The sequence below is a fragment of the Pangasianodon hypophthalmus genome, chromosome 2 (assembly GCF_027358585.1).
Source record: "Pangasianodon hypophthalmus isolate fPanHyp1 chromosome 2, fPanHyp1.pri, whole genome shotgun sequence".
In the NCBI taxonomy this organism is placed as follows: Eukaryota; Metazoa; Chordata; class Actinopteri; order Siluriformes; family Pangasiidae; genus Pangasianodon; species Pangasianodon hypophthalmus.
In genome coordinates this window covers 12,200,766-12,214,517 of record NC_069711.1, presented here as the reverse complement: position 1 = coordinate 12,214,517, position 13,752 = coordinate 12,200,766, and the positions used below count along the sequence as shown (strand labels likewise).

General features: G+C 39.0%; 1 protein-coding gene across 2 annotated transcripts in view; it reads left to right on the top strand.

Moving 5' to 3' along the window:
• Window positions 1-10,663, top strand: part of kcnb1 (potassium voltage-gated channel, Shab-related subfamily, member 1) — a 28,532-nt gene extending 17,869 nt beyond the window's left edge. For both annotated transcript variants that reach the window (XM_053232028.1, XM_026922590.3), the window contains one exon: window positions 7,281-10,663. In XM_053232028.1, coding sequence (XP_053088003.1) covers window positions 7,281-9,194 — 1,914 coding nt within the window. In that variant the 3' untranslated portion in view covers window positions 9,195-10,663. The remainder of the gene's footprint in view (window positions 1-7,280) is intronic.
• Window positions 10,664-13,752: the final 3,089 nt, after the last annotated feature.

The following is a 13,752-nucleotide window of genomic DNA, read 5'->3' as shown; positions in this document are numbered from 1 at the left end:
CAAGTATACATTCAGCATAAATGCTGACAAGGTTTGGAAGTGTATAGAGTGTATGTATGAATGCCTTGTGAATACTTGCACCTTTAATCGCAGCAAACCCATTCATCTCCACCATTGACATCCAAGTCATGTTTCCATGGTGAACTACACTGGTTTCCATGGTGATAGCTTGTGTTTCAGCACTGAAGTAAGAGTGTGCAGCGTGTGCTGAGTCCATAATGTGACTCTCAGTGTTTCTTTGTGATGCCATGGAGGTGAGAAGGGAATTAAGAGTAAAGTATGGCCAAAATATTCAAATGCAGTAAGCTTGTTGCTGTTAAATAATTCATTTAATGAATAACATTATTTTAAAAATACCATTTAATATGCACTGTATTTGCAAGTAAAAATGGGCAAATGATAGCTATTGCTATAGAAGCTGCTGGGTCAAAATTAGTACACAACTGCATCTTAAGGATATGTTCAATGAATTGTTATGTAATTAAACGGAACCAATAAAGCAGGAGTTGATTTAACAGACAAAACCTTAAACCATTTCATTATAAATCAGAGGAAAGTACACTCAGTATGTCTGCAATTAAAAGTGTTTTGATATAATACTGTTTTATCCTGGGATACTAATTTGTTGCTGAAATTAAAATACACCACTCTTTGTCGGTATTGTCATAGTGCCACACTCTTCTCTTAAAATGACTAGAGGGTCTGTCTGCAAAGATTTATATTTCATCAGCCATTTAAAAATTCTACTTTGCCCATTCTAATTACACTTGCATTAAAATATTCCTTCTCTCAATAGTATTTTCTCTGAATGTAGCACAATTATTGAGTATTATTATTATTACTGAGTATTTTGAGGGAGGCAATGTTTCAATTCAATTTGCAGTTATTTGACGCGACCACAATAACAACAAGCTATTTAGAAGGAAATCCTTCCAAAGAGCACCTCAGAAAATGCATAGCATGAACTTCACCAAGGGTCATTTGAACCACAGTTGGATTTTATGCATTTAATCTTGCACAGAGTTTCAAAAGATTTCTCCAATGCTCACTTCCCCTATCTCCTCCAACTGTAATCCCGGCAACTGCCATTCTAATTATCTGTTCTTATATATCATTCTAATAAATCTGTTCTTTATTTGGACTCTGTGACACAGTCTGCTCCATAATTTCACATGCTCTTGTTTGCATTCTCTGCCTAGACTACTAAGCCATTGTTACTCATTCTCTGGTCTAGTTTGCCCCTTCTGCTACTCTGTTTGGCAGTGTTATTCCAATTTTCAACTGTCCACTTTCAGTGAAACTGTGCCCACTGTAACCTCAGATTCTGTACCTTACAGGCTGACAGGAAGAACCCAATTCTTGTCTTCTGCTCTTGTAGCCCATCCACCTCAAAGTTCAATGTGTTGTGCATTCCAAAATGCTTTTATACTTACTATGGTTGTAAACAATGGTTATTTGAGTTTTTGTAGACTTCCTGCCAGCTCAAAACACTCTGGCCATTCTTCTGTGACCTCTCTCATCAGCAATCATCAGAACTTCCCTTTACTCCATTCTGCGTAAACTCTAGAGACTGTTCTGTTCCCAGGAGATCAGTAGTTTTGGAAATACTCAAACCAGGCAGTATGGCACCAATGACCATACCACAATCAAAGTCACTGAGGTGTTCCTACTGAAGTGGCCAGTGAATACATACACTATATTGCCAAAAGTATGTGGACATTTAATCATCACAATCATATGTGCTTATTGAACATACCAGTCTAGATTTAGTCCTTTTTTGCTGCCATAACAGCCTCCACCCTTCTGGGAAGGCTTTCCACTAGATTTTAGAGTGTGGCTGTGGGGATTTGCCCATTTAACCACAAGAGCATTAGTGAGGTCAGGCACTGATGTTGGGTGAGGAGGCCTGGCGTGCAGTCAGCATTCCAACTCATCCCAAAGTTGCTATATGTCCTAAAGGTGTATACTGTATGTGTATGTGTATGTGAGAGAATTCCTATTCTGCTTCTTCTTTTAGTCTCACCCATTCCTTTTCTATGGCTGGTCAGATTTGACTGAAATTCCTAATATGAAAAACTACCTAAAAATAATTGTTTTAGGTACAAAACCATTCATTCTTTCATGCATCTTAAGTAACTGTTTAATCCTGGCCAGGGTCATGGTAAAGCCAGAACCTATCTCAGGAACACTGGGCAGGAATACACCCCGGGTGGGTAGCAAGTCCATCGCAAAGTAACGTGAGCACTGATTTTCCAAACACACTCATTCAAACATTCACCAAGGGGTAATTTGGAGGAGCCAATTCTCAACAAAACAAGTTATAATTTATCATCAAGCACATGAAAATGTGTTCAGATGCATAGCCTTGATAAGGTCATTAAGCCTGATGCCACCATAGTTATGCTTTCTGTCTCATATTTAGAAGAAAATAGCAAATTTGACCAGAACACAACAGGTGGGTTTTGTTATGGTCCTGTTTTGAAAATCTGTTGCCCCACATAACTGATCAAGGTATGAAGACATACTATTATATTGTCACACCTGTAAGAGGGGAGAAGTACATGTGCATGAATAACCATAACACATAAATAATTTAAGACGTCTAAGAAGAAATATTTCAAGTCAAGTCAATTTGCAATTTATTCTTTGTTATTGTGGACTGTACAGAACAGGAATTCATGATCCATGATTAAATTGAAATATTTTGGGGTGTTATAGGTTTACACCACTCCTGCTTACATTGCCTACACCTTTTGTTTGTAGTAGTTTTGTTCTGGTTCTTCATCAATGTCCTCATCTTCATACTCACCCTCGCTCACAATACACACACTTCCATCTCTGCAATGCTAAAAAGCCTGTCGTCAGTGTCACCATAGCAACAGTGTCGTATGCTTGGACGCACAGCTGTCTCTACCAAGATTAGCTTGTGTGTACGTAGGGTTGGGATGATATGTATGTCTTAACTCTGTATGTTGCTGGTGTGTGTGTTCTTGTGATTAGAGTCTGTTGGAGTGAATGACACCAATGGCATGTTCCTGACACCAACATCTCTGTACACATCAACATACATACATTAACACAAACCACATGTTGGTACTGTGCCACCTGCCACTCAACATACATGAATAATTAATTAATTAATTAGTTGCATTAATAATTATGGCAATGTATAGTCCTCACAAGGATAAAAAAAAAGTGTATGCATGTCTAGAAATGGTACTTCTCTAGACTACTGTTGTCCCCTCGGCTATACTATAAATAGCTCTGTAACTGTCTGGGTGGGTTTAAATATAGACACTAAGACAGGATTCTCCCCCAGCATTCAGCCACATGAATAATATATGAGAAAATGTGGCTATGCCAAAGCCCAGCCATTTAGGTCAGCTGCCTGTATGTGTGTGTGTGTGTGTGTGTCTGTATGTGCACTCGCAGTGCACAGCTGCATTTTGGTTCATGTCTCGAGGACTGCTAAAACACAGCTGAAAAAAGCAAAAAAGAGCAACAAAACAAGAGAACAGGAATCAAATTTTTCCAGTCATTCATGGAGCTGTGTGAAGACTTGAATGTATTGTTATTCACAAGATTTTGTGTATTAGCATGATCATTTGTGTATGTGTGCATGCATTGTCATTTGACTTGTTGTTGTTGTTCCTCTTACGGCTGCTCCTGTTAGGGGTCGCCACAGCAGTCTGCGTATTTTTGATTTGGCACAAATTTTACTCCGGATGCCCTTTCTGACGCAACCCTCCCCAATTTTATCTGGGCTTGGGACCAGCACTGAGAGCGCACTGTTGCATGGCTCCCTGGCCAGGAATCGAACCCAGCCCACATTAGAAAGAGCGTTGTGGCCTAACCACTAGTCCTACAGAGACCCGTGCATTGTCATTCGACTGTTGTGGAAAATATGGAAAACATGGTCTTTACTTGGTAACCGTGGAGACAGTGTCACTTTCTGAAGGGCTTGGAGGCAGGTTCAGAAACAGTCTGCTCAAGTCACCACACACACTAACTGTCCTGCACAATAGTCCTGACTACAAGTTATATTCCCATACAATTACAATTTACTAATTTACTGAAGCTTTTATCCAAAGTAACTTACAATTGAGATAGTGAGCACTTGAGGGATTAAGGGTCTTGCTCAAGTGCCCAAGAGTAGCATCTTGGCGATGCTAGGATTGGAACTCACAGCTTTCCAGTTAGTTGCTTGATGCTTATCCAGTGAGGCTCCACAGCACTGCTATATGTGTCAAAGCTGAACTGTCTGTCTAAGAAAAGAGAAAATGCAGAAAATGTAGTCTTTCAAGTATGTCTAAATGATTTTATAAATGTTATCTGTTAGTATTAAGTTAAAATAATATTAATGAACTACCAATTAGTATCAAACTATGAACCTTCCTCGCTTCATAATGAATTCTATCTGTAAATTGAGAGGTGCTAATAGGATTGATGGCAGCAGGCTGCTCCCAGATGTGATCATAGTGTAAAAACACGAGAGTCATGTTGATCCCATAGTGGTCTTGAAGGTGAGAACTGAAGTAAAAAAAAAATGTGAGGAGATCATTAAAACAGACTGCTGCCATTCCAACACAATCTTCAATTTTCCACTCTCTAAACATCGAGTGCAGCTCTAAAGAAAAAGGAGAAACAGACACAATACTGGGATACAGAGGACTAGAGGGACGAGAGACTCTGAAAGGAAAGAAATCTCCATGAACATACAAGCCCTTCCATGCTTAGGCCTCATGTTGAGTATAGACATGGTTGCTATGGAGACAGATCTGCAGCAGTGTGGTCAAGGTCAAACAAGGAGTTCTTAGAGAAAGGCTCAGAATGGCCAAAGGTGAGGGTAAGCCTTTTCAGCATGTACTCACAAACACATATGTTTGTTTTACTATTTTTGTGAATACACACACGCATACAAACATGCCAACTATGCACAAGAAAAAATGACAGTTGCAATCTCCCTGCTTCTCTCTTCTTTTGAATTCATGCACATATTGAAAGACTTTGGTTGATATTAACCAATCACGATTTAAGGACCATTTATTACTGCATACAAAATGACATACTGTGTATTATTAATCAGCTGTAATTGTATAATTTTGGATACTTTTGGAAAACAGAAAAATAAATTACCTGAAACAAGCATGGGAGGGGTTATATGATGAATACATTACTAATTAATAATAATATTAAAACAAAGTAAAAATATTAAAACAAAGGAAATAGACAGTGTAACAGAGGTAAACAGTTAAGCTGTTAATTCACATCTGCCATGGTGTCATGGCAACAGTGCTCTCCTTCTCTGATTGGTGGTGGCTAAGGGCTAGCAGGTGAATGGCAACTGGGATGAGCCGTTTCCTTCTCAGTGTGTTGAACGGGGAGAACATTTTCATTTAAGTATGTCTGTGTGTGGGCAGGGTGGGGGAACTGTGAGCAGGGGTGCATACAATAGTTTTTCATGTTAATTGAGGGTCCTCTTGCTCTTGTTACATATAGCTGTTACCTACAGACTTTCAGATATGTGCCTGTGCCCCTCTTTATGATTGTGTATCCAGTTTTTCAGCAACTCAGTCATATGTTATAAGCAAAATCATATTTTCAAACATGCTTCTTGCTCTCCTGTGGCAGTACTCAAAACTGACAAAGACTAATCAGTACAGGGGCTGTTCTTTGAAGGACCTGTGTACAGTGTTAGGGACAGAACAATCCTGCTGTATCCTTGTGCCAGATGCAGACTGTGTAAGGATTAGACCAGGCCTTGGGCTGCTACAACATCACAGACAGCACTGTCCACAGCCTTAACACCCTGCTCCCTGGGCTGTCATAACACCCAGCAGCATAGCAAAACATTTCACACACAGTGCATCTGTAGTCTATGGTTTTCTTTTCCTAACAAACTGTATTAAGGTACAATGTACATAAAAATTACGGACATGAACTGTTCTGTGTTCCTTTACTTCTTTTGTCCAAAGCAAAGTATATATAATATTCTGAACACATATTTTTCTGGGGAAAAAAATTAGCTTTAGTTTTTGTTTGTTTGTTTTTTTGTTTGTTTGTTTTGATATTTTTTCGTTCTTTTTTTAGAGATTTGTTTTCTGGGGGAAACATTGTATTATCACTTGATTAGCCAATTTTCAATAAGGAATGCATGTGTACAACTGGCTGAATAATTGGTGTTTTGAGATAAGCAGTGTTTTACTGATATAAATTACAGTTTGTCTTTTTATTCTACCAATATTAGTTTACTTATCAATCTAATTATCTAGCAGAAATGAAATTAGAGACCCAAACGCACATTATATTCTAGAATGTATGTGAACCTTCCTGACATTGGGGGCCTGTGATTCACTTTAAATCTATGTAATTCACTGATATATTTCTTGGTTGGAGGAAAAGCTCTGACAGGTTATAGGATTGTCCACACCAAAAGAGATACATGTTAACTACTGATTGTTACTGCTTGGTTATGTTATAAGTTCTATAATAATTTAAAGGTGACCCCCCAGAGTGTTTATATTTTGATCTCTCCCAGCTCTCGAAAAAACCTTAACCAGGTATAGACAGCAATCTTACATATTGGTACAGGTGTGTCAGGAGCCAGGATATAGCAAAAATGTGCACTCCCTGTCCACTTTTATATGCAGTTATCCAATCAGCCAATCATGTGGCAGCAGCACAATGCATAAAATCCTGCAGATACAGGTCAAGAGCTTCAGTTGTTCACATCATACATCAGAATGGGGAACAGTGTGATCTCTGTGAGTTTAACAATGGCATGGTTGTTGGTACCGGACGAGCTGGTTTGAGTATTTCAGAAACTGCGGATCTCCTGGGATTTTCACATGTAACAGTCTCTAGAGTTTACACAGAATTGTGCGGAAAACAAACAAAAAAAAAACATCTTAGGTGAATTTGTGCCAACGATAACCTCAGATTCCTGTTCTTGGTTGACAAGAGTGGAACTCAATGTAGTCCTCTGCTGTTGTAGCCCATCCACCTCATGGTTAAATTTTTTGCATTGAGCTGCTGCCACATGACTGGCTGATTGGATAACTGCATAAATTAGCAGGTGTACATGTGTTCCTATTAAAGTGGACGGTGAGTGTATACCATCTGTTTGACAGAGAACCAGTCACTGATCTAAACAACAAAGAAACACAATTAGATATACAATATATATAATTATATATACTTTAGGGATTGTAAAAGAACATAATCCACATAAATAAATAAAAATTTCTCTAATTGTGTTTTCTGATATTTCTAATCTACAGATATTGGCCATCATCTCCATATTGTTCATTGTGCTGTCTACCATCGCTCTGTCTCTCAACACGCTTCCAGAACTTCAAGACATAGATGAGTTTGGCCAGAGCACGGACAACCCTCAACTGGCCCATGTTGAGGCAGTTTGCATTGCCTGGTTTACCATGGAGTATCTCCTTCGCTTTCTTTCTGCACCCAATAAATGGAAGTTTTTCAAAGGTCCACTCAATGTCATTGACCTGTTGGCTATCCTTCCATACTACGTAACCATCTTCCTCACAGAGTCCAACAAAAGTGTACTGCAGTTCCAGAATGTGCGGCGAGTGGTGCAGATCTTTCGGATTATGCGCATTTTGCGAATCCTAAAATTAGCTCGTCACTCAACGGGGCTACAGTCTCTCGGCTTCACGTTACGACGCAGTTACAATGAACTTGGCCTGCTAATCCTCTTTTTGGCAATGGGCATCATGATCTTCTCAAGTTTGGTCTTCTTTGCTGAAAAGGATGAAGATGACACAAAGTTCAAAAGCATACCTGCCTCCTTTTGGTGGGCTACCATTACCATGACCACTGTGGGATATGGGGACATTTACCCAAAGACATTGTTAGGCAAGATAGTTGGAGGTCTCTGCTGCATTGCTGGAGTACTGGTCATTGCACTCCCTATCCCTATCATTGTAAACAACTTCTCTGAGTTCTATAAGGAGCAGAAGAGGCAAGAGAAAGCCATCAAGAGACGTGAGGCTTTAGAACGAGCCAAGCGCAATGGCAGCATCGTTTCTATGAATGTTAGGGATGCTTTTTCCCGTGGTGCAGAGCTTCTTGATGTGGTCATGATGGAGAAGGGCGAGAAGCTTCAAGACAACCATCTCTCACCTAGTCGCTGGAAATGGTCATCCAAGAGAGCTGCATCTGACACCAGCTCCAATCGGTCATTCAATCAAGAACAGGGCTCCCCAGGCAAAGCCAGGGCCTCCAGCCCTCAGAGGCTCAATCCACAGAAATTAGAGGAAGTGTACAACCAGATGACCAAGACTCAGTCACAACCCAACCTCAACACCAAAGACAGGAGTTCATCCCGTGCAGGTAGCAGAAGGGATGAGATTGAGCTAGGTACCTTGCCAGGTCAAGGAGTTGGTCCATTTGGGGGTCATGAAGGAGTGGTGGATATGAAAAGTCTGTCCAGCATTGACAGCTACATCAGCTGTGCCACAGACTTCCAAGAAAACGCACGATTCCCTTACAATTCAGCAGTGGGCTTGTCCCTCCCAGAGAGTTCTCGTTTTTCACACAGTTCTGGATTATCAGGACGGGTCAGTGCTAATCCAAGCCTTCAGACAACCATGGAACATGAACCCATGCTTACTCCACCATGTTCTGCTGCAAAGCCTCCTGACGTAGAGGGTTCACATCATGGTGGAAATCTTCTGAAAACACGTTCTCTTAGAGTGAATCATCATGGTTATGGGGATTCAAGTCCAGCTGGTGGCCTTTTATCAGACAGCTCTGCTCCCTCAGATCGCTCCCTGATCAGCCCAGAAGTATCTATCTACACTACAGCTAGCAGCAGGACTCCACCAAAGACACCGGAGGGAGTTGCACTCACACCTACTGTTTTCACATTTCATGATGCCTCTATCAACAGGTACATTGATGCTGATACAGATGATGAAGAACATCTCAGAGAAAGCAGTCCATCAGACTGTCTGCTCGGAGGTCTGGGCACCAAGCCTCACCTAAATATTGGCTACCAGAGAGGCACCAACCACCTGGAGGCTGCACAAAGGCTGCTCGGTCAGAACTGTCGATTCCCATTGGGAAGCAATCCAAGTGGAAGTCATGATAACCATTTGGCATTCGATGCTTTACATAGATGTAGAGGGGACAGAGGACGTTCCAACACCTTTGATGAAAGCCTCTGAGACATTTGAATGCATTTAGTGACTACAGACAAAAAAAGAGCACGGAAGGAGGCAAAGGCAATGGAGATAGTAAACCTGAATGCTCAGTGCAGTGTCCACAGATGTACCACAGCCCATATCTCTTCCTGTCTCTCCCAATTTTTTGTGTGTTTGCTGTGTTGGTGTTAGGTAGCCTGCACTGGCATGCCTCAAGGTAAACCGAAGCAGATGTGACTGTTGTCAGAATCTGACATAATTAATTTTGTGCAGTCAGGTTGGAATGGAAAATTCAACACTGAACAGACAGAACAGATCTGTAAAGTACAGACAGGGACAGTCATTCACTGCCAAAGTCATCTAGCCATTGTCCAGAGCCCACTTTCAAGATTAGGCTTTAGATCAAGTTAAAGTTATAGCCTGTTTACGAGTGCAACCCAATCCCTATTCCCGTTAAGAAACTAGCCTTACTTAATTGCAGGTATGAATGTCTGAATGTCTAAAATGCCTGAGTGGGAGTGAGTGAATGGGTTCACTATGAGGAGAGTTGTCCTTATGGTAATATGTGATGATTTACATTTCTGCATACACTCACAAAGTTGTACACATACAGTGTAACTGATTTATTTTTATATAGACATGAACATTGTAGAAATCTAGAAATTGCACCATTCTATTGTGTTGGGCCAGTCAATTGTGTAACAACCACAAAGGACATTTACACTGTGGGGATGCAAGCTCATTTAAGTCATGGTTATTTTTTTTATTCTTCTTTTTCATTAATGTCTTATTTTATTTAGCATAGCACTGGGCCAATTATGAGAATTTTTATAAAGAAGACTGGCCAAAAAGTAGCATTTATAGTCACTATCAGTGCTACTAGGATTGCCAAATCCTGGGTCAGCCTACTGAAAGTTCTGGTCATGTTAGCACATTACCATTTATGCTTTCGTATTGTCTAATAGAAACCAATATGTAGTATGAAATCTACTTCAACATACACTATAAGGCCAAAAGTATGTGGACACCTGACCTTCACACCCATATGTGGGCCGTTCACAAAGTGTTGCCACAAAGTTTGAAGCACACAATTGTCTAGAATGTCTTTATATGCTGTAGCATTAAGATTTCCCTTTACTGGAAACTCAAACCTGTTCCAGCAGGACAATGCCCCTGTGCACAAAACGAGGTCCATGAAGACGTGTTGTGCCAAGGTTGGTGTGGAAGACCTCATATGGTCTGAACAGAGCCCTGACCTCAACCCCATTGATCACTTTTGGAATGAATCGGAATGCTGACTGTGAACCAGCCCTCCTCGATCAACATCAGTGCCTGACCTCATTAATTCTCTTGTGGCTGAATGGGCAGAAATCTGCACAGAAACACTCCAAAATCTAATAAAAAGCCTGCCCAGAAGAGTGGAGATTATTATAACAGCAAAGGGGGGACTAAATCTGGAATGGGATGTTCACAAAGCACATATGGGTGTAATGGTCAGGTATATATATATATATATATATATATATATATATATATATATATATATATATATATATATAGTGTATACAGTGGCCATATAGTGTATTTGTCATAACACATTGCTACAATCAAACTAAGTTACTGAGTGATCACATGCTAACATAGCATAAACTAAAAAATTGAGGTACCTGGATTCATAAAATATCTCTACCCAATTCATCATTTCCATCACACATATGTACACAAATATACATGTCCATGCAGAAGGGATTCTCAGGTATGTATAACATGTTTTAGTAATAGCAACAAGCAGTTGATATGGTAACCACAAGCCAGTGCCATGTGTAACTAGTCTTTGGAAGTGGGTAGATTATGTAGAACTCAAGCTGTCACAAAGTAAAGTGTGGAGAAAAATATGGAGATAAAGGAAGAACTATAGGGATTTGGCATCTCTTTTACATTGTTTACACATATACTACCATCTCTGTTTCCACAGTTCAAGCAATTTAAATGTGACAAATTAGAGGAAACACCAACATAAATGTGTCTTAGTAAGGTATTGAAAGTTCGCCTTGGCATAGATTCTACAAGTCTCTCGAACTGTACTGGAGGGATGAACACCAAAAATATTCCCACAATTGGCGTTTTGATGATGGTGGTGAAGAGAACTATTTAAAATATCAGATCAAAATCTCCCATAGGTGTGCAAGTGAGTTAAGATATGATTTACATTATTTTTATCTTTGTCAAACCATTAAGCAACCCCTCATGTTCTGTTGGAAAGGGCATTGTCATCCTGGAAGAGGCCACTACCATCAGGACAGAAATGGTTCATCATAGGATAAAAGTGCTCACTCAGAATAAATTTGCAGTGATAATTGTCTCTAAGGAGACAAGTAGACCCAAACCATACCAGCAAAATTCCCCTACAGCATAACAGAGCTACTGGTTTCCTTTAATTTGTCACCCACCAGTACATCAGTTACATTATTGTTTGTATTACAGTTTGTTTGTTTGACTGATAATCATATAATCTCTGTTTAATGTTTCTATTGTATGATTAACTGGAAATAGCTTCTTATATAGTCCATGATTATTGGCAGATAATGATTTTATTATGTTTGATTTGAATTCTGAAGTTGATCTTTACAGCTGTTTTTAATATTGCCCGGAAAGCATTTCAGACTTTTGCCAGACATTGTACATAAATATTTTCAGTGTGAAAATATTTTCAACCAATTTAGTGAGCCAGACTAGCAGATGGATGTAGCATACACAATTTCAATTCAGACAGCAGTTCCAGAGAAACGGTTAACTGAATGTTAGAGCACCCCCTATTAAGATGCGTGTGTCAAAATTGATAGACTACCTCAAATTCATGTACCATACATGTATAATCAAATTTGGTGTGGATAGGCAGAAGTGTTGGAGATATGTCCTCACTTCCTGTTTCGTCTTTGCTGTCATATTCACAGGCCTGTCAAACCAGGCCAGGCAAACAGTTTTGACAATGCATTATCCTTTTAAAAAAAATTAAGTCTGATGCTTTGAGCAAATTTTTTGAACATTTAATAAAAATTTGTAGAAGAGAAGCTTAAAAAATAGTTTTGCACATTATGCTAATTATCTCAATATCCAAAGGGCAGAGCTAAAAGATCCAAATTGTAATTATGTTTGTTTGTTTGACTGAAATTATAAATACATTTAAATAGTCCCAGATAATGTTTCTATTGTATGGTCAATTGGAAAGTAGCTTCTTATATAGTCCATGCTTATTGGCAGAGCATTATTTTATTATGACTTGATTATTTGATTTGAATTCTGAAGTGGATCTTTTACAGCTGTTTTAATATTGCTCAAAAAAACATTTCAGACTTTTGTCAGACACTGTATATAAATATTTTCAGTGTGAAAATGTTTGAGGTAATAGTCAGCAAACAGTGATGACAATCAAAACATTGTAAAGGTAAAAAAAAATTCAAATAAAACATTCATCCCTTTCATGGGTCAAACTGTGATTAAAAAAAAAGGTTTTATCCTATAGCCCATTTTATACATTGTTTTCAAACATTATTATTATATTTTATTTATATTTATTATACTGTTATTTGAAAAATACAGAGCTTTAGAATTTTTTTTCCTTAATATTATTTTATATGAAAAGGCTCATAAAGGCAGTATTTGTGAGCTGTGTTTCAGGTTTCAACCATGAGCACAATCACATGACCATTAATTTTTGTTTTATTCCATTCTTATGCATTTGATAATTGCAAAAGACAAAAAATTAGCATAATTTAATTTCCAGGGAATTTACAAAAACAAGAGAGAGAATTGTTTACACCCCAGTCCCCTAAAATCCTTTATGGTGTTGTTTGTAGGTCTAAAGGCTGTGTGTTTTGTAAACTTTCTACCTGTCAACTTTCTATGCTGTTGTTTCTGTATGTGTTATGTCATTTGAAGCATGTTGTACTTCTGGAGTTCTATCTTGTTCTGTGTGTAATAATACTTTGTCTTGTATAGAAATGGAAAAATCTGTCAATATGTCTCTTTCAGTTTCTTTTCAGTAAAAAGAAGATACCCTCCCCATTTTGACTGGCTGAACATTGAATAAAAATACAAAATCAAATATGTTTTTGATTGTTTATTTCAAATATTGTCTGAAGTATGACAAACAACTGACTGACTGAGACTACTATTATTACTGCTATTATTCACTCACTTTAGGGTCGCAGTGGATCTGAAGCCTATCCCAGGAACACTGAGCATTATGCAGGAGAATTCTCCGCAGATTTGACAACAGTCCATTGCAGTGCGCAATTTATCTTAGTCACATCTACCTACTGGTATGCTTTTTTCAGAGGTAAGAGGGAACACACATGGACACAGGGAGAATATGCAGAGAAATTCTGCACAGACACTACCCTGAGCTCAGGATCTAACCAGGGACCCTGGAGCTGAGAGGCAGCAATGCTACATCTACTGACCTATTAGAGCATCACTTCTCACCTAATATGTGTATACATATTCATTCAGGAGATGGCAATTCATCTAATTCAGAAGATGGCAAGAGCAGGAATCTTGATGGAGAATGTGTCTCCAAAAG